This window comes from Pantherophis guttatus, chromosome 2 (assembly GCF_059756535.1).
Source record: "Pantherophis guttatus breed Tessera chromosome 2, ASM5975653v1, whole genome shotgun sequence".
Taxonomy (NCBI): Eukaryota; Metazoa; Chordata; class Lepidosauria; order Squamata; family Colubridae; genus Pantherophis; species Pantherophis guttatus.
The window spans coordinates 292,664,535-292,692,200 of NC_142064.1; the positions used below are offsets into that span (position 1 = coordinate 292,664,535).

At 41.3% G+C, this 27,666-nt stretch overlaps 2 protein-coding genes across 4 annotated transcripts; one reads left to right on the forward strand and one right to left on the reverse strand.

The window, feature by feature from the left end:
• LOC148116194 (uncharacterized) lies at positions 1-9,527 on the reverse strand. Of its 3 annotated transcripts, none has more exons than XM_087884972.1 (6): positions 9,300-9,527; positions 7,751-8,355; positions 7,403-7,517; positions 7,219-7,286; positions 4,843-4,972; positions 1-3,168 (listed from the first exon to the last, which is right to left on the reverse strand). In XM_087884972.1, the coding sequence occupies exons 2-6, from the start codon at positions 8,162-8,164 to the stop codon at positions 1,181-1,183; spliced, it is 2,715 nt and encodes a 904-aa protein (XP_087741098.1). In that variant the 5' UTR covers positions 8,165-8,355; positions 9,300-9,527; the 3' UTR covers positions 1-1,180. The 3 variants fall into 3 exon arrangements, with proteins under 3 accessions (XP_087741098.1, XP_087741096.1, XP_087741097.1); XM_087884970.1 differs by lacking the exon at positions 9,300-9,527 and adding an exon at positions 8,652-8,760; XM_087884971.1 differs by lacking the exon at positions 9,300-9,527 and adding an exon at positions 8,643-8,719.
• LOC148116195 (uncharacterized) lies at positions 9,519-27,622 on the forward strand. Its single transcript, XM_087884956.1, is given in 7 exon segments — positions 9,519-10,061; positions 13,725-14,329; positions 14,571-14,685; positions 14,802-14,869; positions 21,931-22,060; positions 24,358-26,126; positions 26,128-27,622. Coding segments are annotated over 7 exon segments (3,411 nt in total). The 5' UTR covers positions 9,519-9,586; the 3' UTR covers positions 26,377-27,622.
• Positions 27,623-27,666: the final 44 nt, after the last annotated feature.

Here is a 27,666-nt window from a genome sequence, read left to right on the forward strand (position 1 = left end):
AATAATTCAGCAGGATTTATTTATACAAGAAACTTCTTTATACATAATATACAGTATGATGCATGTATACAATTCCCATGCAGCAGAAGTCAGAACCAGAACTCAGAATCCAGAAGTCATAATCATAGAAGCAATATCATACAGAGGCAATATTGCAAGGACAAAGTAATTCTTATATACAAATCAGTCAAGCTAAGCCACGCCCAGGCTCAAAGTTGTCTGGGTCCCCAAACCGTCCCCATTGACTGACCTGTTACCATGTCTATTCCAATTAATGAACTCTTATACACTGACACGATGACCAAAACTGAATGCACTTTTCCCAGTGTAGAGTTACTAAGGCTTTATAAAACAGTACATGATTCTATGCCTCTGTTTATACAATCATGGATTATATTAGCTTTTTTCGCTGCTGCCGCACACATGTGACTCATTATTTAAGTGATCATCCATTCGGACACCCAAGGTCCCGCTCACAATTACTGTTTTTGAGCCAGGTTTCAAGTTGCCTGCAAACGTGTAAAATCTTATTTTTCTCCACATTAAGTTTCATTTTGTTGGATTCAACCTTGTTTCATTTGGATCAGAAAGACACAATATGCATACACATAAAAATCTATAGAGACATGGCGGATCAGTGGTTAAAATGCAGTACTACAGGCTAATTGTCCACAGCCAGGAGTTCGATCCTGACCGGCTTATGGTTGATTCAGTCTTTCATCTTTCTGAGGTCCCTAAAATAAGGACCCAGATTGTTTGGGACAATATGCCGACCTTGTAATCTGCTCAGAGTGTGGTAAAGTATTGTGGACTGGTATATAAGTCCAATTGGAATTGCTATTGCTATATAGTTTCTCCTGAGTGTGGATCCTTTTATCAGAAGGATAAGATTACCATTCTGAGCAAAGCTCTATCCACATTTCATGCATTTATATGGTTTCTCCCGTGTGGATCATTTTATGGGAAATAAGGTTACGTTTTTCAACAAAGGTCTTTCCACATTTCATGCATTTATATGGCTTCTCCTCTCTGTGGCTCCTTTTATGGGAAATAAGAATACCTCTTTGAGCAAAGGTCTTTCCACATTCCATGCATTTAAAAGATTTTCTCTCCTGTGTGGAGCTTTTTGTGGATAGTAAGTCCATCACTATAAGCAAAGGTCTTTCCACACTACATGCATTTATATGGCTTCTCCTGTGTGGATCATCTTATGGGAAATAAGATTACCACTTTGAGCAAAGGTCTTTCCACATTCCGTGCATTTAAATGGCTTCTCTCTTGAGTGGATCTTTTTGTGTCTTCTAAGTCCATTGCCATGAGTAAACGTCTTTCCACACTCCATGCATTTATATGGCTTCTCCCCTGTGTGGATCATCTTATGGGAAATAAGATTACCACTTTGTGCAAAGGTCTTTCCACACTCCATGCATTTATACGGCTTCTCTCCTGTGTGGGTCATTTTATGGAAAATAAGATTACCTCTTCGAGCAAAGGTCTTTCCACACTCCATGCATTTATACGGCTTCTCCCCTGTGTGGATCATCTTATGGAAAATAAGATTACCTCTTCGAGCAAAGGTCTTTCCACACTCCGTGCATTTATACGGCTTCTCCCCTGTGTGGATCCTTTTATGCATAGTAAGTGTACTGCTATGAGCAAAGGTCTTTCCACACTCCGTGCATTTATATGGTTTCTCTCCTGTGTGGATCCTTTTATGCATAGTAAGTGTACTGCTCAGAGCAAAGGTCTTTCCACACTCCAAGCATTTATATGGTTTCTCTCCTGAGTGGATCATCTTATGGGAAATAAGATTACCACTTTGAGCAAAGGTCTTTCCACAGTCCATGCATTTAAATGGCTTTTCCCCTTTGTGGATCTTTTGGTGGATTGCAAGTTTAGTGCTCAGAGCAAAGGTCTTTCCACACTCCATGCATTTATATGGTTTCTCTCCTAAGTGGATCTTTTTATGGGAAGCAAGATAACTGCATCGAGCAAAGGTCTTTCCACAGTCCATGCATTTATATGGTTTCTCCCCTGTGTGGATCCTTTTATGGATAGTAAGTGTACTTCCATGAGCAAAGGTCTTTCCACACTCCATGCATTTATATGGTTTCACTCCCGAGTGGATCCTTCTATGGGAAATAAGATTATTGTTATGAGCAAAGTTCTTTCCACATTCCATGCATTTAAATGGTTTCTCTCCTGAGTGGATCTTTTTGTGGCTTCTAAGTCCACTGCTCTGAGTAAACGTCTTTCCACACTCCAAGCATTTATACGGCTTCTCCCCTGTGTGAATCATCTTATGGGAAATAAGATTACGTTTTTCAGCAAAGCTCTTTCCACACTCCATGCATTTATATGGCTTCTCCCCTGTGTGGATCATTTTATGTGATATAAGATAAGCTCTTTGAGCAAAGGTTTTTCCACAATCTATGCATTTATATGGTTTCTCCCCTGTGTGGATCCTTTCATGGGAAGTAAGTGTACTTCTATGAGCAAAGGTCTTTCCACACTCCATGCATTTATATGGTTTTGCTCCCGAGTGGATCCTTCTATGGGAAATAAGATTACTGTTATGAGCAAAGGTCTTTCCACACTCTATACATTTATATGGTTTCTCCCCTGTGTGGATCCTTTTATGAATTGTAAGTGTATTGCTCTGAGCAAAGGTCTTTCCACACTCTATGCATTGGTAGAGCGTTGGCCCAGTGTGAATCCTTTTATGGGAAGTAAGATGCCTGCTTGTTCTAAAACATGTTCCACATTCCAAACATTTATAAGGCTTCTCTTTTGTATCAATCACTTTTTGAGATGTAAGGAAGTTATTTCCAAGAGAAAAAATGAATGTCCCATTGTAATTTTGTCTATTGTGTATTCTTATAGCATCTTCTCCTTTGTTTTGGGTTAAATAGTGTTCATTTACTTGTACTTTACCTTTGATTACATTCACACTTTTTGCAGTATATTTTTCCCTTATTATCTCTTCTTGGTCAAGAAAGTCTTGCATCGGAGCATCAATGGAAGATGAGCTTTCCTGATTCCAATTCTTTGAGTGGTTTCTCTCATGAGTTTCGAATTCTATTCGAATTCCAAACTTCTCAGTTCCATCTTTAGCACTGATCACTTGCAACAGTTCACAGGAATCTTGATTCTCCTGCCCATTATTACCTTCAAAGCAAAAGGGAAATGAAAATGATAACAAAGTTAGAGAAAACGATCAAAGTGTAAAAAGTCAAGTGAATTTCCTTCTGAATTTCTCTGAAATTCCATTAGGTTGTATGTTTGCATACTTACAGGGGTGTGATATAGACATGATGATTTCTATATTCATGAGTCATGAAAGCTTTGAAAATATCTAGAACACATCTCTTTCTTTACAATTATCTATCTATCTATCTATCTATCTATCTATCTATCTATCTATAAATTTAATTATTTTAGTTCTGGAGTTCATATATATATATATATATATATAAATCTCAAAGTCGGTCTTGAGTTAAGGAATAATCAGGGGAAACATCTAAGGAGGAAACATCTAAAGAGGAATTAGGAGAAAACTTAAGAATTATTGGGGTGGGTTAATTTCAGCAGAGACTTGTGAGAAATGAAACAATTTTGAAACAACCTCTTTCTTCCCTGGTATACCTTGGAGCAGCTGCTCCATAGTGTCTGTCTGGTGTGCAGGAGACTTTGTAGCAAAATCCCTTGCTGAAGCCTCCCATTGGCATGTAAACGCTCTTCGTGCTGAGGCTAGAAAGGCTGGGAGGCTTCAAGAATGGCTATTTTGCTGCCCCAAAGTCTCATTGGCTTGCAAGGGCTCTTTGGCAGGATCTGGTACAGGCTTTAGTTTGCAGAGGACAGAGGCCTAAACTACTTTAGTGCAAGATCATACGAGACCAGTAGTGCAAGATCTCAGGCTACTAATCTCACGTGATCTCACACCGCAGTACTTTAGGCCTGTGTTCGTTTAAGAACTGAGGACTGCATGAGATCCAGGGCAAAAGTCTTTGAAAACCAAGAGGCCTTTCCTCTCTTTGCAAAGCATTTTGCCCTGGATCTTGTGCAGGCCTTGGTTAATAGAGAACAGAGGCCTAAAGCACTGTAGCGCAAGATCACATGAGATCAATACTGCTAGATTTCCCACTACTGATCTCACGTATCTCTCACTACTTTAGGCCTCTTTTTTCTGCAAATGCAAAGGAGCAGGCAAAAGAACCGACAGCTCGCCACATCGTCCCAAGGTAAGTATCGGCAGGTTGGGGTAATAGGTAGGGCGAATATTGCAGTCTCTGCTGTCATTCGTAAGTGTGAACGATGGCCGTGGTGCTGCAACACATAATTTCAAGACTGGTTCTCAAGTAATTGGGGGAGGGCTGGTCATAATGTGGAACGGTCGCTAAGTGAACTGTCGTAACTTGGGGATTAACTGTACCCTAGAATGCTCTGAGTGACATTGTATGAGGCTTTTGTTCTTGAACTGGATTGGGAGAATGCTCTTCCATGGGCTGAGTGTGAAAGTTCTGTTCTCACACAATTTTGGAGGTTTCAGAGGACAAATGACAACACGCTCCTCTCACATGACCTCCAGAGGACACATAAAAGCACACCTCGTTTTTTTCAGCCCCCACAGATAAATTCAAATAGAAATGGAAAAATACAGATAAGAAATGGCAGAGAAAGCATCTAAGCAAAGAGACATTGACTCTTTCCTTCCTTGGAGCACGAGAAGATCCTTTCCTTCTCCCTCCCAGGAGACAATATCTGATTAGTGGTTTTTTAATAAAAACCCTAATTAGAATCTGTCTTCTTGAACTCTCTGATTGGGGACTAGAGAACTCTTACCCAGAGAGGCCACGTTCCTATGGTTTTCAACCATGACTTTCGAATGCAGGGCTTTCTGGTCAGGATCCAGCTGAGACCATTCCTCCTCAGAGAAAGACACAGCCACCTCCTCGAAGGACACGAGACTCCCCTGAACACGGAAAAAAGAACAGAACAGGAGGATTCGCAAGATCTGTTCATCTTCATCAATGATTTAGACAAGAGGATTGAAGGGGAACTCATCAAATTTGCAGACAGGACCAAATTGACAGGAATAGCAACACTCCACAAGATAGGCTCGAGATATAGAAGGATTGACAAATTGGCACCTTCTAACAAAATGAAATCAATTGTGAGAAATGTAAGGTTCTACATTTAGGAAAGAAAAACCAGATGCACTGGCATAGAATAGGCGATACCTGGCTCAACAGTAGTAAGGGCAACAGGGATCTTGGAGTCCTAGTGGACAACCACTTAAACATGGGTCAGCACTATGCTACAGTTGCCATTAAAACCCCCAACAGAAGTTAAATGGCTGTGCATCACACAAGTCCTTATATTAGGTGAGAAAATGGGCAAATCTGAAAATCTTTTTCACTGAAGAAATATTTGGGGAAGTTTTATGAAGTTCATTGATTCTGCAAAACCTTCAGTGCCTTTTGGTAAAGTAATCCCACTTCTGGATCAACTGATCTATCGCTCTGTCTATCATTGATTGATCTAATAGTCTCAGGGATTGTCTGAAAGAAAGAAAAGAAAGAAGAGAAAATTCCCTGGGAAAGTCATTCCTCAGCCTTTGCAAAGTGGGAATGTTTGATCTACTAATCCAGGTGCAAATCAGAGAATTGGAAATTATTTTGTAGCCCAAAGTACCGTGATTACATGCTCAACATGGCCACTCCCTTTGGATTTTAATAGTCTGCTGTATTTTCATTTTCATTATTTCATATCATTTACACATTCCCTTTACTACCGCCCTTCAGTTCTTAAACCTCCTCCTCCTTTTTTCAAACATCATAATATCTAAATATATATGTACTATTATTCCCCTCTTATTTCTATCTCTATTTTAACGTTTTTCCCCATATCACTATAATATTCAGACGTTTCTTTTCTATTTCCCATCTTTCACCTGTTTTATTTCCCTTATTTAGCTCTTCACATCTATTTATGTTAAAGTTTCATCCTTCATTCTTTCATTATTCAATGTCTCAAAGTACATTTCTAATACCAATCACAATCACTTATACATTTAAAGCACAGTGCATCTATTCATGTTCTTTCCAATCCTCCAATCTATGTAATTCTATTGATAAACCTTTACATTAAAATATATTCTTTCATTTTCTGATCACCCATGGTTTAATTCTAGCATTTCACTAATCATATTTTTATACACTATTTCATAATACCATCATTCAAACTGTAATTTTCCAATTTATGCTTAATTCTTACTTATAAGTATTCATAATTTCTCTATTTTACTCTTCATATCTATTTATATTAAGATATTACCCTAATGTCTGTTGCACTACATACAAAAAGAGCCTTGGTACTACAGTGGTTTAAAGCACCCTGTTATTAACACAGCTGCCTGCAATTTACTGCTGGTTCGAATCTCTCCAAGGCTCAAGGTTGACTCAGCCTTCCATCCTTTCTAAGGTAGGTTAAATGTGGACCCAGTTTGTGGGGGCAATAAGCTGACTTTGTATAAATATACAAAAGTATGAAGGCTATTGCTTAACGCACTGTAAGCCGCCCTGAGTCTCCGGAGAAGGGCGGCATATAAATCAAATTTAAAAAAAAAATAATAATTATCCAACTTATATAATTCTAATATTCGTACACATTACTGAAATATATTCATGGAAGATCTTTTACTCTTCCCCACCCCCCTTATCCATCCTCTCTTATCTCCGTAAAAACTTTTAGTCTTTATTTTTGGCTTGCCTCCGATTTTCTTCTCTTACTCCATCTGCTTATTTTTGAACTGCAGGTTATAAATATGGCTTTTTAAAAATGGTATTGTGGCAATGTGAGTATTTATTTATTTTTCATTAGCCTTGCACAATTCCGAGTCAAAGAATTACAAAAATAACATGGGACTCTAGCAGTTCCTGCCACTGTGATACGTTTATACCTATTTCTTGAAGGACTTTTAAAAAATTGCTTCTTGTGAACTCAAAGTTGGAGGAGTACTTAACAGAACAAGATAACCAGAGGAAGCTATGCTGGCTGACAGCAATTTGAACCTGCTATTCTGCTCTGCATGTTGTGGAAGAAGACAAAAATAATCCAGGCCAAACAAGGGGGGGAAATAGAAGGAGGGAGCCCTCTGCACACCCACTTCACTTCCTGAAGGGAGAATAGAAATCTAATAACTTTTCCCTTTCTTACTTGATTTGGAGGTTCAACCGCTGTTTGATCTCTGTCATAAAAACCAGAAATCTTCGTTCTTTGTTTCTCTGTAAGGAATACATAATTTCAAAATGCATAATTGACAAAATAGGAGGAGCTATTCCATAGATGAGAAGAGAGAGCGAAGGTAAGACAGATGGGAAATCGGAAGGTCTTCCATTACCTCCTGAGATGTCCTGACTTGGATCTTCCCAAGGGACCCTCCTGAAAAATAGCTCCTGAGGGGGATTTGATGGGTTCTTCTTTCCCTCAGAATCTCTGATCTCTACAGTGCAGCTCTTCAAATAGGAGGAAGGAAAAAAGAAGCAGAATTAATGTACATCACACGACATAAAGTGGATTCTTATATTTGGAACACAATCTCAAAGCCCCCAATATCCTTCTGTGAGATTGATTGAGAAAACAATGGAACAATTGCCACATATGATGAATGCCAGAGAAGTTTGGGAAGGAGGTGTGAAGTATTCAAACACTTTCTCTATTCCCTTCTGAGCTCCCTAAAGTCTCTTACCTGCAACTGGACCTGCTCCTTCTGCTCCTCCGCCTGGCTGAGGAGAAGGCCTTCCGCCAGGGCCACCGCCTGGGAGCTGGTCTCTGCTCCACACTCCCGCACCCAGCTCTCCATCTCTGGGGGCAGAAGGAACAGGAGATGCTGCAGAACCACCTGGTCCAGCATCTGGGCTTTGGTGTGCTTTTCTGGTCTCAGCCATCGCCTGCAAAAGCCATGGAGTCGGCTGCAAAGTCCTCGGGGACCCTCAGCCTCCCGGTATTGGATGAAGTTCCAGGACTGAACTTCTGAAGGGAGGATGGTTTCCTCCTCCAGGATCTTCTGCCCGGTTCTTGTCCAGAGCTTCACCCCCTTCCCAGGTTGAGCAGCTGAAGGGCCTTTTCCGGCTCCCTCCTTTCCAAAAGGTTGTGTCTCCATCCTTTCTCTGTCCTGCAGAGCAACTGCAAATGGCTCCAAGGACTCTGGTGGGTCTCCAGATGCCTTTTTCTTCACGGGACCATTTCTGGTGCTGCAGGACTGATCCCTGCAAGGGATTCCGCTCTTTTTCTTCTTCCCCCAAGAGGAAAGTTTGCCTTGCAAAGACCACAAATGGCTTCCAGTTTCTGTATCTGAGATGGGAAGAAAAAAGAAACGCCAAGAATTAGAAAGTGGAATTCAGCCACTGAGCGACCTTCCCCCAACCTGTCCGGAGCCCCAAGCGGCTCATCCCAGCGCAGGTCCCAGGTCCCGCCCCCCCAGCAGGGCCGGGAAGGAGGCAGCTGGAGAGGCCGCCCCGCTTCTCTTCCCCCCACTCGGGCTCTTCCCTGCATCCCCACCGCCTTCCCGGCATCCCCACTTCCCCCTGCAGGGAGAGGGCGGCTGGGGAGCATGGGACCCGGGAAGAGCCCCCCCTCACCCGAGGCACCTCTGTATGTCCCCCCGCCAGACTCTCCCGCAGCTTCTCCACCTCCTCTGGGCCTGCAGGGGTTAAGGAGAGCGAGGGCAAAGTCCTAGAGAGGCAAGGCTCCAGTGGGCCAATGGGGAAGTCCTGGAGTTCAGTTCCCTTGGCGGAGGGCGCCCCCTGGTGGGCTTGGCGCGAAGTGCCAGGATGGTAGAAAGGGCGGGAAAGAGAGCGTCTGAGGGGAAGGGAGAGGATGATGGGCTTGGGAGTAGGAGGAAAGGCCTCTCCCAATGGCTCCCTGCCAGACAAGGGCCTCGGCGTCTCCAGAGGCGGCTCTTTCTCCATCTTCCTCTCCTTTCCTGTCTAGGAACCGTCTGTGGAGAGGGAGAAAAACCTCTCCGGAGGTTCCCTGAAGAACAGGCGCCCTGAAGGCTCGGCGGAGATCGGAGGAGGCCTCCAAAGGGGCCAAAATCCTGTCAGGAACGGCCGGGCGGTCAGAAGACGAGGACCGGGGGGCTCTCTGGGGGACTCCGGCCTGAAGGGGAGGAAGGTGGGAGACGGGCAGGGAGGCCTCCATGAGGGAAAAGGATTGGGAAGAGACCGAGGAGGGAGAGGAAAAGGCTCCGCAATGGAGGAAAAGCTGGAAATCTCCGGAGAGGCCAGAAATTTTACCTCAGAACGAGGCTCCTTCATTGGGAAGCGAAGGGAGGGAAATGGCGCCTCCTCTCTGACTGGAGAGAAACTCAGGGAGGAAGAGGGTGGAAAAGGGAGATGAAGCTCAACTGGGAGGAGGAGGAAAAAAAACATTTCCACGTAGGGATCGAGGGGGAGATTTCGCCTCCAGAGACGAGAGGAGGAAGCGGAGCCTTTTGGGGGGTTGAAGGCGGGAATCTCTCCCCACTTTTCCCGCTTCCCTCCCTCCTTCAGTTGACAACACAGGGGACTCTGCCCGGAGACCGATGACGCTGGAGCAGCGAGGATTCCCATTGGTCCAAAGTCCCAGGAAAAGGCTCCAATCCAGAAGTGCCGATTCCTCCTCTGGGGCTGGAAGCTTTTGGCAGGGACGCCCCCTCCCCTCCCCCCCTTCAGTTCACAGATCAAAGGTTCTGCCGAAGGGAGGGAAAAGGGGAGGCGGAGCCCAGAGCCAGGGGAGACTTGGGGGTCACAGACACCCCCACACACACAGACCGAAGGGAAGCCGCGGAAAATCCTCAGCTAAAGAAGAGGAGAGAATCTGCAGTCCAGCCGGATCCTTCCCGCAGCTTCCCCGGAAAATCCTCTGCGAGGGCAGAGGAAGAGAAGGACCAATGGGAATCCTCCACTTCTTCATCGGTCTCCGGGCAGAGTCGCCCTCGCCTTCATCCGATGGAGGAGAGTTCGTTGCAGAGAGAGAAGCGGAGAAAGTAGGAGGGGGGCCGTTCAGTCTTGGGGAAAGTACGGACTTCCTTTTACCTCCCCCCCGATCCTGCCTGGAGGGGCTCTGCTGGGGATGAATAAAGGGGAATCCCTCCCCCCATCCCCTGTATCGAACCCCGTGGGAGGAAAAGCTCTCCTAGCCTCGCTCTGAAGTGAAGGAGTAGAAACTATTTTTTAAAAAAATTGATTTATATGCCGCCCTTCTCCGGAGACTCAGGGCGGCTTACAATGCGTTAAGCAATAGCCTTCATACTTTTGTATATTTATACAAAGTCAGCTTATTGCCCCCACAAACTGGGTCCTCATTTCACCTACCTCAGAAAGGATGGAAGGCTGAGTCAACCTGAGTCAAGTATGACAGAAGGAAAAAAGAAATAAAATAAAAATCCCCCCCCCTCCGCCAGTTTGTACAGATGAACTGGAGCAGCCCTCCATTCACGCGCAGCCTCCAAAGCAGGGGTGAAATGCTCCCAGTTTGGACCGGATCGCCCGATCCGGTAGTGATAGAAGCGGGTGTTTCAGAGAACCGGTAACAAAAATCCCTATTTCCCCCCTCCCCCCCCCATGTCCAGTTGAGCTGCACAATCAGAGGCTTTTTTTTTAACTTTTAAAAGCATTTTTTCTATAACCTCTCCGGCCAAAAAAAAAAATGCTTTCAAAAGTAAAAGAAAAAAACCTCCGATGATCCCACGGCTCAGCTGGGATCGTCAGAGGCTTTTCAAAGCATTTTTTTCTGCACTGCAGAAAAAAAATGGTTTTAAAAGTAAAAAAAAAAAAGTTGGCCACGCCCACCCAGTCACATTACCCCCACCCCCAAGCCACGCCCACAGAACCGGTAGTAACAAATTTTACATTTCACCACTGGGTTGGAGGGTCTGGGTGACCCCCCAAGAAGATCCTTTAAATGTTCAGCTCAGAGTACTTTGTTAACAATGTTTCTCTCTGTTGAGGGTTTTTGTTTAATAACAGTTAATTTTATGATGCTGAAGAACATTCAATTTGTTATTGGTAATTTAAAGCCGGGCTCTAAACTGGATGCCACCCAGACAAAGAACAACATTTCCGGTGTGGGTTGTTTTTTTTTTTTCCATAATAAGCCCATTTGCATCTTGGAACATTAAAGATCTTTGTGGAATAGCTAAAAAAAAAAAAAAAAAAAGGCAGCGTCTTTACGAAGTGAAAATTGTGACTATTTTAACTTTTAAAGCGTTCAAAAGAAACAGAGATAAAACCGAGACTTTCCTTTTGTCCATTTGATTGAATTGTCAGGTTGGAATGATTTTTTTTCTTTTCACTGTGCTAAAAAGGAATCAACGTCTTTTTTTCATTTTTTTCTTGTCCCTCAAACTTTCTTTTCCTGTCTTCTTTTCTTGATTTCCTATTTCTATTTTTCTTTGTGTTTTGTATAATAAATAAATAAATAAGATCTGGAGACTCTAGAAAGAGTGCAGAGAAGAGCAACAAAGATGGAGGCTAAAACATATAAAAAATGGTTGCTGGAACTGGGTATTTTCTAGTCTGATGAAAAGAAGGACGAGGGGAGACATGATGGCATCTTCCCATATCTCAGGGGCTGCCAGAAAGAAGATCTCTTCTCTTCTCTTCTCTTCTCTTCTCTTCTCTTCTCTTCTCTTCTCTTCTCTTCTCTTTTCTCTTCTATTCCATTCCATTATTCTCTTCTCTATTCCATTCCATTCTTCTCTTTTCTATTCTATTCTTCTCTATTCTATTCCATTCTTTTCTATTCCATTCCATTCTATTCTATTCCATTCCATTCTTCTCTATTCTATTCCATTCTTCCCTATTCCATTCTATTCCATTCTTCTCTATTCCATTCCATTCCATTCTTCTCTTCTCTATTCTATTTTATTCTTCTCTTTTCTATTCCATTCCATTCCATTCTATTCTATTCCATTCTTCTCTATTCCATTCTATTCTATTCCGTTCCGTTCCACTCCACTCCACTCCACTCCACTCCATTCCATTCCATTCTTCTCTTTTCTATTCTATTCCGTTCTTCTCTTTTCTATTCCATTCTTCTCTATTCTATTCTATTCTATTCTATTCTATTCTATTCTATTCCATTCTTCTCTTTTCTATTGTATTCCATTCAGTGGTGGGATTCAAGTAATTTAACAACCGGTTCTCTGCCCTAATGATTTCTTCCAAAAACCAGTTTGCCAAACTGCTCCGAAAATTAACAACCGGTTCTCCCGAAGTGGTGCGAACTGGCTGAATCCCACCACTGATTCCATTCCATTCCATTCTTATTCCATTCCATTCTATTCCATTCTTCTCTTTTCTCTTCTATTCCATTCTTCTTTCTTTTCTTTTCTCTTCTTCTCTCTTCTATTCCATTCTTCTCTATTCTATTCTATTCCATTCTTCTCTATTCCATTGCATTCCATTCTTTTCTTCTCTATTCTATTCCATTCCATTCTTTTCTTCTCTATTCTATTCTATTCCATTCTTCTCTTTTCCATTCCATTCCTTTCCATTCTTCTCTTCTCTATTCTATTCCATTCTTCTCTTTTCTATTCTATTCCATTCTTCTCTATTCCATTCCATTCCATTCCATTCCTCTCTCCTCTCCTCTCCTCTCCTCTCCTCTCCTCTCCTCTTCTCAGCAGACCAACTTAAAGAGATGAAGGTGGAGTTGCACTATATAGAAGAAACAGGGGTGAAATTCTCCCGGTTTAGACCGGATGGCCCGATCTGGTAGCGATGGTGGCGGGTGGTTCAGAGAACCAGTAGCAAAAATCCCTGGCCACCCAACGTTGCCCAGCTGCGCCATAAAATGCTTTCAAAAGGCTCTGACGATCCCAGCTGAGTTGCCTGGTCTGCAGAGGCTTTTCTTCTTATAAACGCCTCTGACGATCAGGCAACTCAGCTGGGATCGTCAGAGCCCTTTGAAAGCATGTTTTTACAACCTCTTCCCAGAAAGAAAAAAATGGTTTTAAAAGTAAAAAAAAAAAATTGTCCACGCCCACCCTGTCACATTACCCCCCCCACAAGCCACACCCACAGAAACAGTAGTAAGAAATTTTAGATTTCACCACTGAGAAGAAATAACCAAACCGCTCTAGAAACGCAACAGAAGAGAGGCAAAAACTTCCTTCAATGCATTTGGGTTGATATAAAAGGGGGAAAAGAAGCACAGACGTCGAAGCCTTTGTCTGACAGGAAGCCATGGAGAGGGACATTTCCTCCTATTCCCATGCCCATCATCCCCGCCCTCTCCCTTCCCCCTCCCATGCACTCCTCTTTCGACGATCCCGGCACTTTGCCCCATATCCACCAGGGGGCGGGCTCTGCTAAGAGAACGTCCCGGTTGCCTTTGTGCAGGAGGCTGCGAAGGGAGTGACATCACAAAAGCTTGCCTCTCTAGGACTTTGCACTCGCTCTCCTTTGCACTCGGCCCAGAGGCGGCGGAGAAACTGCGGGAGAGTCTGGCGGGGGGACATACAGAGGTGCCTCGGGTGAGGGGGGGGCTCTTCCCGGGTCCCACGCTCCCCAGCCGCCCTCTCCCTGCAAGGGGAAGCGGAAGAAGCGGGATGCCGGGAAGGTGGGAGTCCCTTCCCGGCAAAAAGGGGAGGGGTCTCCGGGCAGGTTGGGGGAAGGTCGCTCAGTGGCTGAATTCCACTTTCTAATTCTTGGCGTTTCTTTTTCTTCCCATCTCAGATACAGAAACTGGAAGCCATTTGTGGTCTTTGCAAGGCAAACTTTCCTCTTGGGGGAAGAAGAAAAAGAGCGGAATCCCTTGCAGGGATCAGTCCTGCAGCACCAGAAATGGTCCCGTGAAGAAAAAGGCATCTGGAGACCCACCAGAGTCCTTGGAGCCATTTGCAGTTGCTCTGCAGGACAGAGAAAGGATGGAGACACAACCTTTTGGAAAGGAGGGAGCCGGAAAAGGCCCTTCAGCTGCTCAACCTGGGAAGCGGGTGAAGCTCTGGACAAGAACCGGGCAGAAGATCCTGGAGGAGGAAACCATCCTCCCTTCAGAAGTTCAGTCCTGGAACTTCATCCAATACCGGGAGGCTGAGGGTCCCCGAGGACTTTGCAGCCGACTCCATGGCTTTTGCAAACGATGGCTGAGACCAGAGAAGAACACCAAAGCCCAGATGCTGGACCTGGTGGTTCTGGAGCAGTTCCTGGCTCTTCTGCCCCCAGAGATGGAGGGCTGGGTGCGGGAGTGTGGAGCAGAGACCAGCTCCCAGGCAGTGGCCCTGGCGGAAGGCCTCCTCCTGAGCCAGGCAGAGGAGCAAAAGGAGCAGGTCGGGTTGCAGGTGAGAGTTCAAAAGAGAATAGAGAATGTGTTTGAATACTTCACCCTTCCTGCCCAAACTTCTGTAACATTCATAATATGTGGCAATGTCCCACCTATTCTTGTAGGACATTGTTCCATTGTTTCTCATTCAACCTCACAGATGGATATTGGGGGCTTTGAGGTTGCGTTCTGAATATAGGAATCGACTTTACGTCGCGTGATGTACATTAATTCTGCTTCTTCCTTCCTCCTACTGGAAGTGCTGCACTGTGGAGATCAGAGATCCTGAGGGAAAGAAGAACCCATCAAATCCCCCTCAGGAGCTATTTTTCAGGAGGATCCCTTGGGAAGATCCAAGTCAGGACATCTCAGGAGGTAATGGAAGATCCTCCGATTTCCTATCTGTCTTACCTTCGCTATCTCTTATTTTCTATAGAATATCTCCTTCTATTTTGTTAATGATGCATTTTGAAATTATTTATTCCTTACAGAGAAACAAAGAATGAAGCTTTCTGGTTTTTATGACGGAGATCAAACAGCGGTTGAACCTCCAAATCAGGTAAGAAAGGGAAAAGATATTAGATTTCTATTCTCCCTTCAGGAAGTGAAGCAGGTGTGCAGAAGGCTCCCTCCTTCTATTTCTCCCGCTTGTTTGGCCTGGATTATTTTTGTGTTCTTCCACAACATGGAGAGCAGAATAACAGGTTCAAGTTCCTGTCAGCCAGTATAGCTTCCTCTGGTTATCTTGCTCTGCTAGGTACTCCTCCAACTTTGAGTTTACAAGAAGCAATTTTTAAAAGTCCTTCAAGAAATGGGAATAAATCTATCACAGTGGCAGGAACTGCTACAGTCCCATATTTTTCGTGTAATTCTTTGACGCAGAATTGTGCAAGGCTAATGAAAAATAACTAAATACTCACATTGCCACATTACCATTTTTTCAAAGCCTCGTTTATAAGCAGCAGTTCAAAAGTAAGCAAGTTATATTAAAAAATAAAGCCGACTATTAAAATCCAAAGGGAGTGGCCGTGTTGAGCATCTAATCATGGTACTTTCCCATTTTCTCACTTAAAATTAGGACTTGTGTGATGCACAGCCATTAAACACCTAAAGTGTTGGGGCACCCACTATTTCTGTAGGCAAGTCATTCCACTGATTAATTGTTTTCAGTGTCAGGAAATTTCTCTTTACTTGTAGGTTGGTTCTCTCCTTGAATCGTTTCCATCCATTGCTTCTTGGAACACTGCTATCATGTCACCCCATATAGTCCTTCTTTTCATCAAACTAGACATACCCAATTCCAGCAACTGTTCTTTATATGTCTTAGACTCATGTCCACTAATAATTTTTGTTGGTCTTCTCTGCACTCTTTCTAGATCTCAAGATCTTTTTTACATCTGGCAACCAAAAGTGGATGTAATATTCCAAGTGTGCTCTTAGCAAGGCATTATAAAGTAGTATTAACACTTCGTGTCATCTTGATTCTATCCCCCTTAATGCAGCCTATGATTGGGTTATTGGGTTTTTTTGGCAACTGTAGCCTACTGCTGGCTCATGTTTAAGTGATTGTCCACTAGGATTCTAAGATCCCTGTTGCCTTACTACTGTTGAGCCAGGTATCACCTATTCTATGCCAGTGCATTTGGTTTTTCTTTCCCAAATTTAGGACCTAACATTTCTCACTGTTGATTTCATTTTGTTAGATGGGGCTCAATTTGTCGATCCTTCTGTATCTCGAGCTTATCTTCTGGAGTGTTTTTATTCCTGTCAATTTGGTCTTGTCTGCAAATTTGATGAGTTCCCCTTCAATCCTCTTGTCTAAATCATTCAATTTTTTTTTATTGCAAAAGTTTTACAATTACATTTTCACCCCTTTCCCCCCCCTCAACCCACCCCAAACTTCCCAACCTCCTTAACCCTCCCTAGCCCTCCCCTCCCCCAGGACTTCCACACAATATACTCATGTCAAGTAAAAACCCCCCCTTTGTATAAAACTTGAACCCCTCCCTCCCCCGTATAATTTTTCATCTTCATTACATTGAAATATTACTATCTTGATATATCATTTTCAAATGAAAGCTATTTGATACTTCCTAATTTGATATTTGTTCTGAACATAATCTATCCACTTTTTCCATTTCCATTCATAAGTCTCTTGTGAACAATCTTTTAAGTATGCTGAAATCTTCGCCATCTCTGCAAAACTGGCCATCTTCAAAGTCCATTCCTCGATAGTGGGCAAAGCTTCATTCTTCCAGTATTTACCTATCAACAATCTTGCTGCTGTTATCATATACAATATCAATTTTGTTTCACCCAATGTAAAACCCTTAACTATACCCAATAAAAACAGTTGTGGAGAAAATTGAATTTTTTTCTTCAAAACGTTCTGCATGACCCACCAAATTTTTATCCAAAAAGCCTTAACTTTCCTACAAGTCCACCAAACATGATAATATGTAGCATCTAAACAATCACATCTCCAACATTTTGGCTGAACATTAGGGTACATACATGACAAGTTTTTGGGGTCTAAATGCCATCTATAAAACATTTTATAGAAATTTTCCCTCAGGTTCTGCGACTGTGTAAATTTAACATTCTGAACCCAAATTTTTTCCCATGTTTCCAGCATCACTGGTTCTTCAAAATTTTGTGCCCACTTAATCATACAATCTTTAACTAATTCAGTTTCTGAGTCCCTTTCTAAGAAAACATTATAAAGCCTTTTAATATGCATTGGACCTTTCTCTTTTATGTGTCTAACCAATTCTTCCTCATGCAACATAATACCAGTTTTTTGGTCCTCTTTCCATCTCAATTGTAATTGATTATATTGTAACCAAGTTAAGTTAATCCCTTCATCCAACAGTGTCTTTAATGTCTTCAACTGCCATCTGCCCGCATCTGTAAAAAGAACCTCTTTGTATAAAAACTCCCTGAGTGACATTATATTTGTATTCCACATAATATGACCAAGATCCAGCCATAGCGGTATTTTATAATCCCATTTGAATCGGTGCTTCTTCCAAACTCTAATCAAAGAGTCTCTGAGTATATGGCTTTTAAATACTTTATCCACTTTGTTGTCATAAAATAAGTAAGCATGCCATCCAAATTCAAGATCAAAACTTTCAATATTCAGTATTCCAGTCTTTTTCCTTCCAAACCAATCACTTGCTAAGGTCAAAGCTGCTGCTTCATAATATAACTGTACGTTTGGAAGTTTAAGACCTCCCCTTTCTGGAACATCTTGCATAATTTTCAATTTCACTCTCGGTTTTTTCTCGTTCCAGACAAACTTATTCACTCCAGTTTGCCAAACTTTCAGTTGTTTATTACTTTTAAGCACCGGAATCATTTGAAACAGAAAAAGAAATCTTGGCAAAATGTTCATCTTAACTGCTGCTATTCTTCCAAGTAGAGACAGCTGCAGATTTTTCCAAGTCTCCATATCTTTCTGCACCTCTCGCCACAACACCTCATAATTATTTTGAAACAATTTCATGTTTGATTCTGCAACCTGAACTCCTAGATATTTTACCTTTGGTACAATCTCAAAACCTGCCCTCCTTTCAAGCTCGTGTTTACGATCTTGTGTCATATTTTTAACAATCATCTTAGTTTTTTTCTGATTCAGTCTAAATCCTGAAACTTTACCATAGTCTTGTATAATGTCCTTCATCTGGATTATTGATTCCATTGGCTGTGTTAGGGTAACGACCAGATCATCTGCAAATGCCTTTATTCTGTAATCCTCTTGCCTTATCATTATACCTTTCAAGACATTAGAATCCCGTATTGTATTTAACAAGACTTCTAGTGTTAAAATAAATAACAATGGGGACAGCGGACATCCCTGTCTTGTTCCTTTTTCAATTTTAAACTCTGTTGTCAAACTTCCATTAATAATAATCTGTGCCCTTTGTTCTTGGTAAATTGCTGAAACCGCCTGTATAAATTGATCCCCAAAGTCCATCTTTTTTAAAGTCTTTAGTAGAAAATTCCAGTCCACTCTATCAAAGGCCTTCTCTGCATCCAGGAAGACCAGCACTGCAGGGATCTGTTTATTCTTCTCAAGATATTCCAATAAGTCTATTACTTGCCTTACATTGTCCTTCATGTATCTACCCTCGATAAATCCCGCTTGATCATCATGAATCACCTTTTGAATTACTGGCATCAACCTGTTGGCTAGTACTTTTGCATAAATTTTATAATCAGTATTCAGAAGAGATATTGGTCTATAATTCTCCGATTTTTTTGGACCTGCCTGCTCTTTTGGTATCAGAGAAATATAAGCTGTTGTCCATGATGGGGGTATTTTACCTCCTTGTTGAATATTACAAAATAGATCTCTAAGTTGTTCCACCATTTCTGCTTGCAAATTTTTATAATACACTGCAGTCAAACTATCCGTTCCAGGAGCTTTAGCTGTTTTTAATTGTTTAATTGCTACTATTATCTCCTCCTCTGTTATAGGATAATTCATTCTTTCCTTTTGTTGGTCAGTAATTTTTGTAACTTTTTTATTATCTAAGTATTTTTCTATAAGTCCATTCTGCACATCATCTTTAGCATATAGTTTAGTATAATAATCCACAAAAGCTTCTTTAATTAATTTTTGTTGAAAGATTTCTTTCCCTCCAATATCAATACTATCAATAGTCCGTGTACTCTGCTTTTTCCTTAATGTGTAGGCCAACCATCTGCCCGGTTTATTAGCATTACAAAATGTATTATGCTTCGCATATTGTAAGTTTGTTGCAACTTGTTCCGCCATAAGCATTTGAAATTGGTCTTTCAAAAGTTTTATAACACCACGTATTCTTTCATCTGTTGGGTTTTTAATAAGTAGCTGTTCTTTGTTCTTTATTTCTACTTCCAATTCAGATCTTTTCTTTTGTCGAATCAATCTATGTTTAGAGTTCATATAAATAAGCACCCCTCTCATATAAGCTTTGCTCGCATCCCACACAATTTCAATTGGGGTACCTTTATTCAAGTTTATTTCAAAAAATTCTTTCAAGTGCTTTTTAAGTTCTATTATATTTTTTTCATATCTGAACAAGTTTTCATTTATTCTCCAAGAACGTCTCTCAATCTTGCCCATCTCGATTTCTATCCATACGGGGCTATGGTCGGTCAAGGTTCTTGGGAAAATCTTTGTTCTTTTTGTCTTAACAAGTAGATCATCTGACAACAAAATGAAGTCAATCCTAGAGAAGGATCTATGTCTGTCGGAAAAAAAAGTATAATCCAATTCTTTTGGGTTATGTATTCTCCAAATATCTTTTAATTCCAAGTCTTCTTTCATATCAAAAAAAGTCTGTGGTAATCTAATCCTAGATTTCGCCAAACTCTTTTTATCTAGTTTAGAATCAATTACTCCATTCCAATCTCCCATAATTAGAATAGATCTATAGTCCCATTGCAGTATTTTAGTATGTAACATTTTATAAAAATGGTCCTGTTGTTGATTGGGAGCATAAATTCCAATCAAAAGAATTTGGCCATTTACTGTAAGCAATTCAATTGCTATAAACCTACCATCTTCATCTGCTTCTATAATTTTAGCTGTTAATCTTTTGTTTACATAAATAACCACACCATTCTTTTTTTGCAAAGTTGAAGATATAAAATGTGTTCCTAATTTAGAATTTATCAAATATTTTTGATCTTGAGTTGTAATATGCGTTTCTTGTAAACAAATTATATCATTATTAAATTGTCTCAAGTATGCAAATAACTTCTTCCTTTTCTGTACTGAATTCAACCCATTCACATTCCAAGATAAACACTTAATGGTCATCTTTATCTTTCTGAAGCAACGAGCAGAATAACCGAATATCTTCCGGAATCTTCGGTCTTGCTCCCCCCATGGCCTCAGTCTCTTGTGTAATACTCTTAGCTCCCTTTTTATATTGTCTTTCCTGTTGTTGCTTTTCTTTAAGTTGCTTAGATTTTGCACGAGTTATACGCTGATCCTTAACTTCAACCATCCGAACCGGGTCCAAGATTGGAGAAGATTCCAGCAAAGGCTCATCCAGAAAACCTCCTTCAGCACCCTGCGCTTCCTCTTAACTCCACCTGCTTAGACTGTTCTTGTGGTTCTTGCTGGAGTTGCTTCTTATCACTCTCCTTAATCTCCAGGACTGTAGATGTATGTGGAGATGGTGTTCTTTCTTTAAAAATAGTAGTGTAGAAATGTTCCGCCTTCTCCACAGTATTCAAACGATGTCTTTCTCCCTTGTACTTCAAGATTATGCCAGTTGGGGCATCCCACCGAAATGGTATCTCTTGTTTTTGCAGTTCTTTTACTAGAAAGCCAAAATCTTTTCTGGCTTTCAGCATTTTAAGTGGTAGTTCTTTGTAAACTCCAATTTGTGCGCCCCCCACTTGCACAGAAGTAAGAAAGGATTTTTGCAGGATATCATTTCTTATTGCTCTGTCCGTAAAATATATGACCACATCTCTAGGCAATTGTCTTTGTCTGGCCACCCAGGAATTCACTCTGTAAATTTTGTCTATTTTGTAAAAAACCACATCAGGATTAATTTTTAAAATCACTGCCAGAGCCTCAGCACAAGTCTGTCTCAAATCCTGTCTGTCATCCTCTCTGATTCCTCAAAGCCTTATGGCAAATTCCATTGCCCTGAATTGCATCATAACAATTTCGTTTTCAACTCTCTGCATTTTATCATCAACATCAGAAATTTTATAGTCATTGTCTTTCATCTTAACATTGACTTCTGATTTAAATTCTTCCACTTTGGAGTCCACTTTAATAATAAATTCTGCAAGGCCAGACGCCACATCTGATATTTTTTTAGCCACCTTGCCATAATCCTGTTTCACCATATCTTTGATTTCATTAATTTCCTGCATAATTTCCTGTTGAGATTTTTGAAGTTTATCATCTATTTCCTGTTGAGATTTTTGAAATTTATCATCCAAAGCCTGAGAAATAAATTCTTTTAAATTTTCAAAGTCAAAATCTTTTTTCTGAGTCTGTATCTGTTGAGCAGGGGGAAGCTGCGTTTCATGTTTGTGTGTGTGGGATCTCCCCCTGCTGCCTTTCCTTCCTGCTTCTTTGAGGCCATCCTGCCACGTAAGCTAGATTTTCTGAAAAGGGAAATCCCTTTTCCTTTTCCACCTCCACAGAGACTTCTAAAAAAATCCCCCAGGTTTAATCAAATAGAAACTGGAGTAAAGCAAATTCAGATTTTAAAAAAAGAGGGGTTTTTTTCCCCCTCTTCTCTTGTTTCTCTTTATTACAAGCGAAGCAACTTTGTAGCAACTTTGTAACAAAGCGAGATAACTTCACAAATCCACTCTCGCTGGCTCGTTAACTCTAGTGCTGGGCGCCATATTTTTTCAAATCACTTTCACTCGCTCGTATTTTCTCTTAAATTAAAAAGTCAACAAAGCTCTAATACTTGCGATTTCCGAGTTTCAGGGTTCAAATTAATATTTCCACTGCTTGTTGAGGTTGGTTTCATTCACTTTGGTCTTGTCTGCAAATTTGATGAGTTCCCCTTCAATCCTCTTGTCTAAATCATTCATGAAGATGAACAGATCTTGCAAATCCTCCTGTTCTGTTCTTTTTTCCATGTTCAGGAGAGTCTTGTGTCCTTCGAGGAGGTGACTGTGTCTTTCTCTGAGGAGGAATGGTCTCGGCTGGATCCTGAACAGAAAGTGCTGCATTCAGAAGTCATGCTTGAAAACCATAGGAACGTGGCCTCTCTGGGTAAGAGTTCACTAGTCCCCAATCTGAGAGTTCAAGAAGACAGATTATAATTGGGTTTTTTATTAGAAAACTACTAATCAGATACTGTCTCCTTTGAGGGAGAAGGAAAGGATCTGGGCGTCTCATGCTCCAAGGAAGGAAAAAGTCAATGTCCCTTTGCGTAGATGCTTTATGTGCCATTTCTTATCTCTATTTTTCCATTTCTATTTGAGTTTATTGCCCTCCCCCAAGTACTTAAGACTCAGTCCCAAAATTACAAGTGTTGCAGCACCACGGCTGTCGTTCACACTTACGAATGACAGCAGAGGCACTGCAACATTCGCCCTACCTATTCCCCTACCCCGCCGGGACTTACAGTATTTTTCAGACTATAAAACGCACTTTTCCCCTCCAAAAAAGTGGGTGGAAATGTCTGTGTGCCTTATAGAGTGAATATGGGTATGTTTTTGGCTTCCCAAACCCTCTCTGTGTCCCATTTTTGCCCTCCCTGGCGTCTAGAAGCACTCTGCAGGCCAAAAACAAGCCCGCTTTTGGCCTCTGGAGGCCTCTGCGAGTCCCATTTTTGCCCTGGAGGCTGAAAACGGGACAAGGAGAGAGTTTGGGAGGCCAAAAATGAGCCCGTTTTTGTCCTGCAGAGTGCTTCTGAATGCCAGGGAGGGTAAAAATGGGACATGCGGAGACAAAAAATGTCACTGTGTTTACAACATGACTACTATTTTGAGATAACCCAGGAGCAAAATACAGGACACAAAGGTTTGTCTTATAAACAGTGGTTTATATACAAGACTTCTATATACATACATACATATGGTAGGCACATACCAGGCAAGCAAGCAATCTTCAACCTTACACGGAGAACTACGGTGCACATAGAACACAACAAGGGGAGAGATACACGAGGAGAGAGAGAGAGAAAAACGCCCTCTCATGGCTTCTCTTATATAGACAGCTTCTTAAAGCGGCAATAACCCTGCTGACACATCCTGGTCACAGCCTTACAGCAGCTGGTCAGCTTTAAATCCTCATTACCCTATTTTTTTTCTTGTTTTCCTTCTCTAAATTTAGGTGTGTCTTATGCTCTGAAAAATATGGTACCTTGTGATGATGTGGTCAGCTGTTGGTTCCTTTGCCTAATTCAGTGCATTTGCAGAAAAAAGAGGCCTACGGTAGTGAGAGATAAGCAAGATCAGTACTGGGAAATCTAGCACTATTGATCTAACTTGATCTTGCACTACAGTGCTTTAGGCCTCTGTCTCTGCTAACCAAGACCTGCACGAGATCCAGAACAAAATGGTTTACAAACAGACAGTAGGCCTCTTCGTTTTCAAAGACGTTTGCCCTGGATCGCATGCAGTCCTCAGTTCTTAAACGAACACGGGCCTAAAGTACTGCAGTGTGAGATTACATGAGATTTATTGCCTGAGATCTTGCACTACTGGTCTTGTGTGATCTCTCACTAAAGTACTCTAGGCCTCTGTCCTCTGCGAACAGACGCCTGTACCAGATCCAGCCAAAGAGCCCTTGGAAGCCGATGAGACCTTGGATGAGACCTTGGAGCAATGAAATAGCCATTCTTGAAGCCTCCCCACCTTTCCAGTCTCAGCATGAAGAGCGTTTACACGCCAAAGGGAAGCTTCAGCAAGGGATTTTGCTCCAAAGTCTCATCATTGGGATGAAGGACAGACACCGTGGACCAGTTGCTCCAAGGTACACTGTGGAAGAAGGAGAACAATTTCAAAAAATTGTTTCGGTTCTCACAGGCCTTTGTTGCAATTAACCCACCCCAATGAAACTTAAGTTTTCTCCTATTTCCCCCTTGAATATTTCCCCTGATGATTCCTTAACTCAAAACTGACTCTGAGTGAGATTTGCATATATATAGATAAATGTAAAGAAAGAGATGTTTTCTAGATATTTTCAAGGCTTTCATGACTCATGAATATAGAAATCATCATTTCTATGAGGACCCGGATTGTGGCAATAAGCTGACTTCGTATAAAAAAGAACATCGCTTAGGGGGGCCCGAAAGCCCTACTAAGCAGGTATATACAAAAGTATGAAGGCTATTGCTTAATGCCTTGTAAGCCGCCCTGAGTCTCCGGAGTAGGGCAGCATGTAAATCAAACTAATAAATAAAAAATAAATAAAATCCATGTCTATATCACACCCCTGTAAGTATGCAAACATACAACCTAATGGAATTTCAGAGAAATTCAGAAGGAAATTCAGTTGACTTTCTACACTTTGATCTTTTTCTCTAACCTTGTTATCATTTTCTTTTCCCTTTTGCTTCGAAGGTAATAATGGGCAGGAGAATCAAGATTCCTGTGAACTGTTGCAAGTGATCAATGCTAAAGATGGAACAGAGAGAAACCACTCAAAGAATTTGAATCAGGCAAGTTCATCTTCCACTGATGCTCCGATGCAAGACTCTCTTGCCCAACAAGAGAAAATAGGGAAAAAATATGTTGGGAAAAGTATGAAGCTAATCAAAACTAAAGTAAATGAACACTATTTAACCCAAAACAAAGGAGAAGACGCAACAAGAAGACATAAAAGACAAAATTATAAAGGAACATTCATTCTTTTTCTTGGGAATAACTTCCTTACATCTCAAAAAGTGATTGATACAAAAGAGAAGCATTATAAATGTTTGGAATGTGGAAAATGTTTTAGAAAAAGGTGGCATCTTACTTCCCATAACATAATCCACACAGGAGAGAAGCCATATAAATGTATGGAGTGTGGAAAGACCTTTGCTCATAACAGTACACTTACTATCCATAAAAGAATCCACACAGGGGAGAAACCATATAAATGCATAGAGTGTGGAAAGACATTTGCTCAGAGCAGTGGACTTAGAAGACACCAAAAGGTCCACTTAGGAGAGAAACTGTATAAATGCATGGAGTGTGGAAAGACCTTTGCTTATAGTAGTGGATTTAGAAGTCACAAAAAGCTCCACACAAGAGAGAAAGCATTTAAATGCACGGAATGTGGAAAGAACTTTGCTCAAAGAGGTCATCTTATTTCCCATAAGATGATCCACACAGGGGAGAAGCCGTATAAATGCATGGAGTGTGGAAAAACGTTTGCTCAGAGCAGTGGACTTACAAGCCACCAAAAGGTCCACTCAGGAGAGAAACCGTATAAATGCATGGAGTGTGGAAAGACCTTTGCTTATAGTAGTGGATTTAGAAGTCACAAAAAGCTCCACACAGGAGAGAAACCATTTAAATGCACAGAATGTGGAAAGACCTTTGCTCAAAGAGGTCATCTTATTTCCCATAAGATGATCCACACAGGGGAGAAGCCGTATAAATGCATGGAGTGTGGAAAGACGTTTACTCAGAGCAGTGCACTTACAAGCCACCAAAAGGTCCACTCAGGAGAGAAACCGTATAAATGCATGGAGTGTGGAAAGACCTTTGCTTATAGTAGTGGATTTAGAAGTCATAAAAAGCTCCACACAGGAGAGAAACCATTTAAATGCACGGAATGTGGAAAGACCTTTGCTCAAAGAGGTAATCTTATTTCCCATAAAATGATCCACACAGGGGAGAAACGGTATAAATGCAAGGAGTGTGGAAAGACCTTTGCTTATAGTAGTGGATTTAGAAGTCACAAAAAGCTCCACACAGGAGAGAAACCGTATAAATGCACGGAATGTGGAAAGACCTTTGCTCAGAGCACTGGACTTAGAAGCCACCAAAAGGTCCACTCAGGAGAGAAACCGTATAAATGTATGGAGTGTGAAAAGACCTTTGCTCATAGCGGTACACTTACTATCCATAAAAGAATCCACACAGGGGAGAAACCATATAAATGCATAGAGTGTGGAAAGACGTTTGCTCAGAGCAGTGGACTTAAAAGCCACCAAAAGGTCCACTCAGGAGAGAAACGGTATAAATGCATGGAGTTTGGAAAGATGTTTACTCATGGCAGTACACTTACTTCCCATAAGATCATCCACACAGGGGAGAAACCATATAAATGTATGGAGTGTGGAAAGAACTTTGCTGAAAGAGTTACTCTTATTTCCCATAAGATGATCCACACAGAGGAAATATCCGTATAAATGCATGGAGTGTGGAAAGACGTTTACTCAGAGCAGTGGACTTGGAAGACATAAAAAGCTCCACACAGGAGAGAAACCATTTAAATGTGGAAAGACCTTTGCTCAAAGAGTTACTCTTATTTCCCATAAGATGATCCATACAGGGGAGAAGCCGTATAAATGCATGGAGTGTGGAAAGAGTTTTACTTATGACAGTGGGCATAGAAGCCACAAAAAGGTCCACTCAGGGAGCTTTTGATTGATGTGGCTCTGTCGGATACAAAAAGTGGGCTCCACGAACTCGCACTGAATCCCTTCATTGCAAGATCCCATAAGGGGCTAAAGTCACTCACTAGGGGTGATGAAGGGTAGTGTGGTGCCCTGCAGGTGAAATAGAGTGTCAGTTCTCCTGCTTGATCCAGGGCTAATTCCCTCTCATCTGGCGAAGAGAGGCAGCCATTATGGCTACCGTGAAGTTTGGGCAGCCGAAGAAACAAAATTTGCTGGAGCAGTGTGTGAACAGTGAATGGAACTGGGTGAGGTGACTTTTTTTTAATCTAAAACCAACCCTAAAGAAAATAAACTCTGGAAATGGGATTCTTTGAAGAGTTTGTTTAAGTGGCAAACAATTATGGAGAGAACAATTACAGACCCGGAAAAAGGAAAAGAATATTAAGAAGAGAGCGCAAAATCTTTAAAAACATAGAAAGATTGGATCACTAACTTTTATTGGCAATAAGGCATTTTAAAATGCTAATACTATTGTTAGAATTTTGATTATTTGTTTGAATAAACACAGTGGAACTTGTTAGAATATATGCAATGTTGGAGTTAAGCAGAAAGCACCATCTACTGGTGAATGGAATACATACTCCTTTAACCCTGGGAAAATACTGATAAGACAGAAGAGAAAGTGGAAACAACACCTGGAGGACTGCTGTGCTATCTATTGTTCTATATTTAACTACTCCACGACTACTGGACCTCAAATGGTGAAAATACAGAAGAGATATAAGTAAAGCAAACTTTCAACTATTAGGAGTCAGAGTTGAATTTATAGAGGGGACTTAAAAATACCTAAAAAGAGCTAAATTGACTATTTGTGGGATATAAAGAACTATATTACTGTATTCTTGGAGGAGCAGCAACAGGACTGAGTAAATTGTTTCCAGATTGACTGTCTGAGGGGAAAGGTAATTGAGATTCTGAGGCAGTGATAGACCATTGACAGACTATTTGGATTTATTAAAAAAAAAGGCAAGATGATTCAGCAGGGGGAAATAAGTGTGTTGCAAAAAGAATTGGTGGCGATGTTCCAAAGCATTTATGATTCTATGGCAAGGAATCACAGGGAGATAATAGATTTAATGAATAATATAAATGAGAAGCTAGAAAGTGCTTCACAAGGAATAATGAATAATGATCAAAAAGCCCAGGAAATAGAGGAGATAATAGAGAGAACAGGAGAAACGATAGAATGGACAAATCAACAAACAAGATAGGAAGGAGAAAGTAATAAAAATTAATGAAGTAATTCAGGGAAAGTACA

Bases quoted from the DNA above. Each gene is read 5' to 3' on its own strand.
- LOC148116194 (XM_087884972.1), bottom strand. From the start codon at position 8,164: ATGGAGACACAACCTTTTGGAAAGGAGGGAGCCGGAAAAGGCCCTTCA. The intron at 7,518-7,750 runs GTAAGAGACTTT...TCCTATTTGAAG, and splicing joins AGGAGCAGGTCCAGTTGCAG to AGCTGCACTGTAGAGATCAG. The intron at 7,287-7,402 runs GTAATGGAAGAC...TATTCCTTACAG, and splicing joins AAGTCAGGACATCTCAGGAG to AGAAACAAAGAACGAAGATT.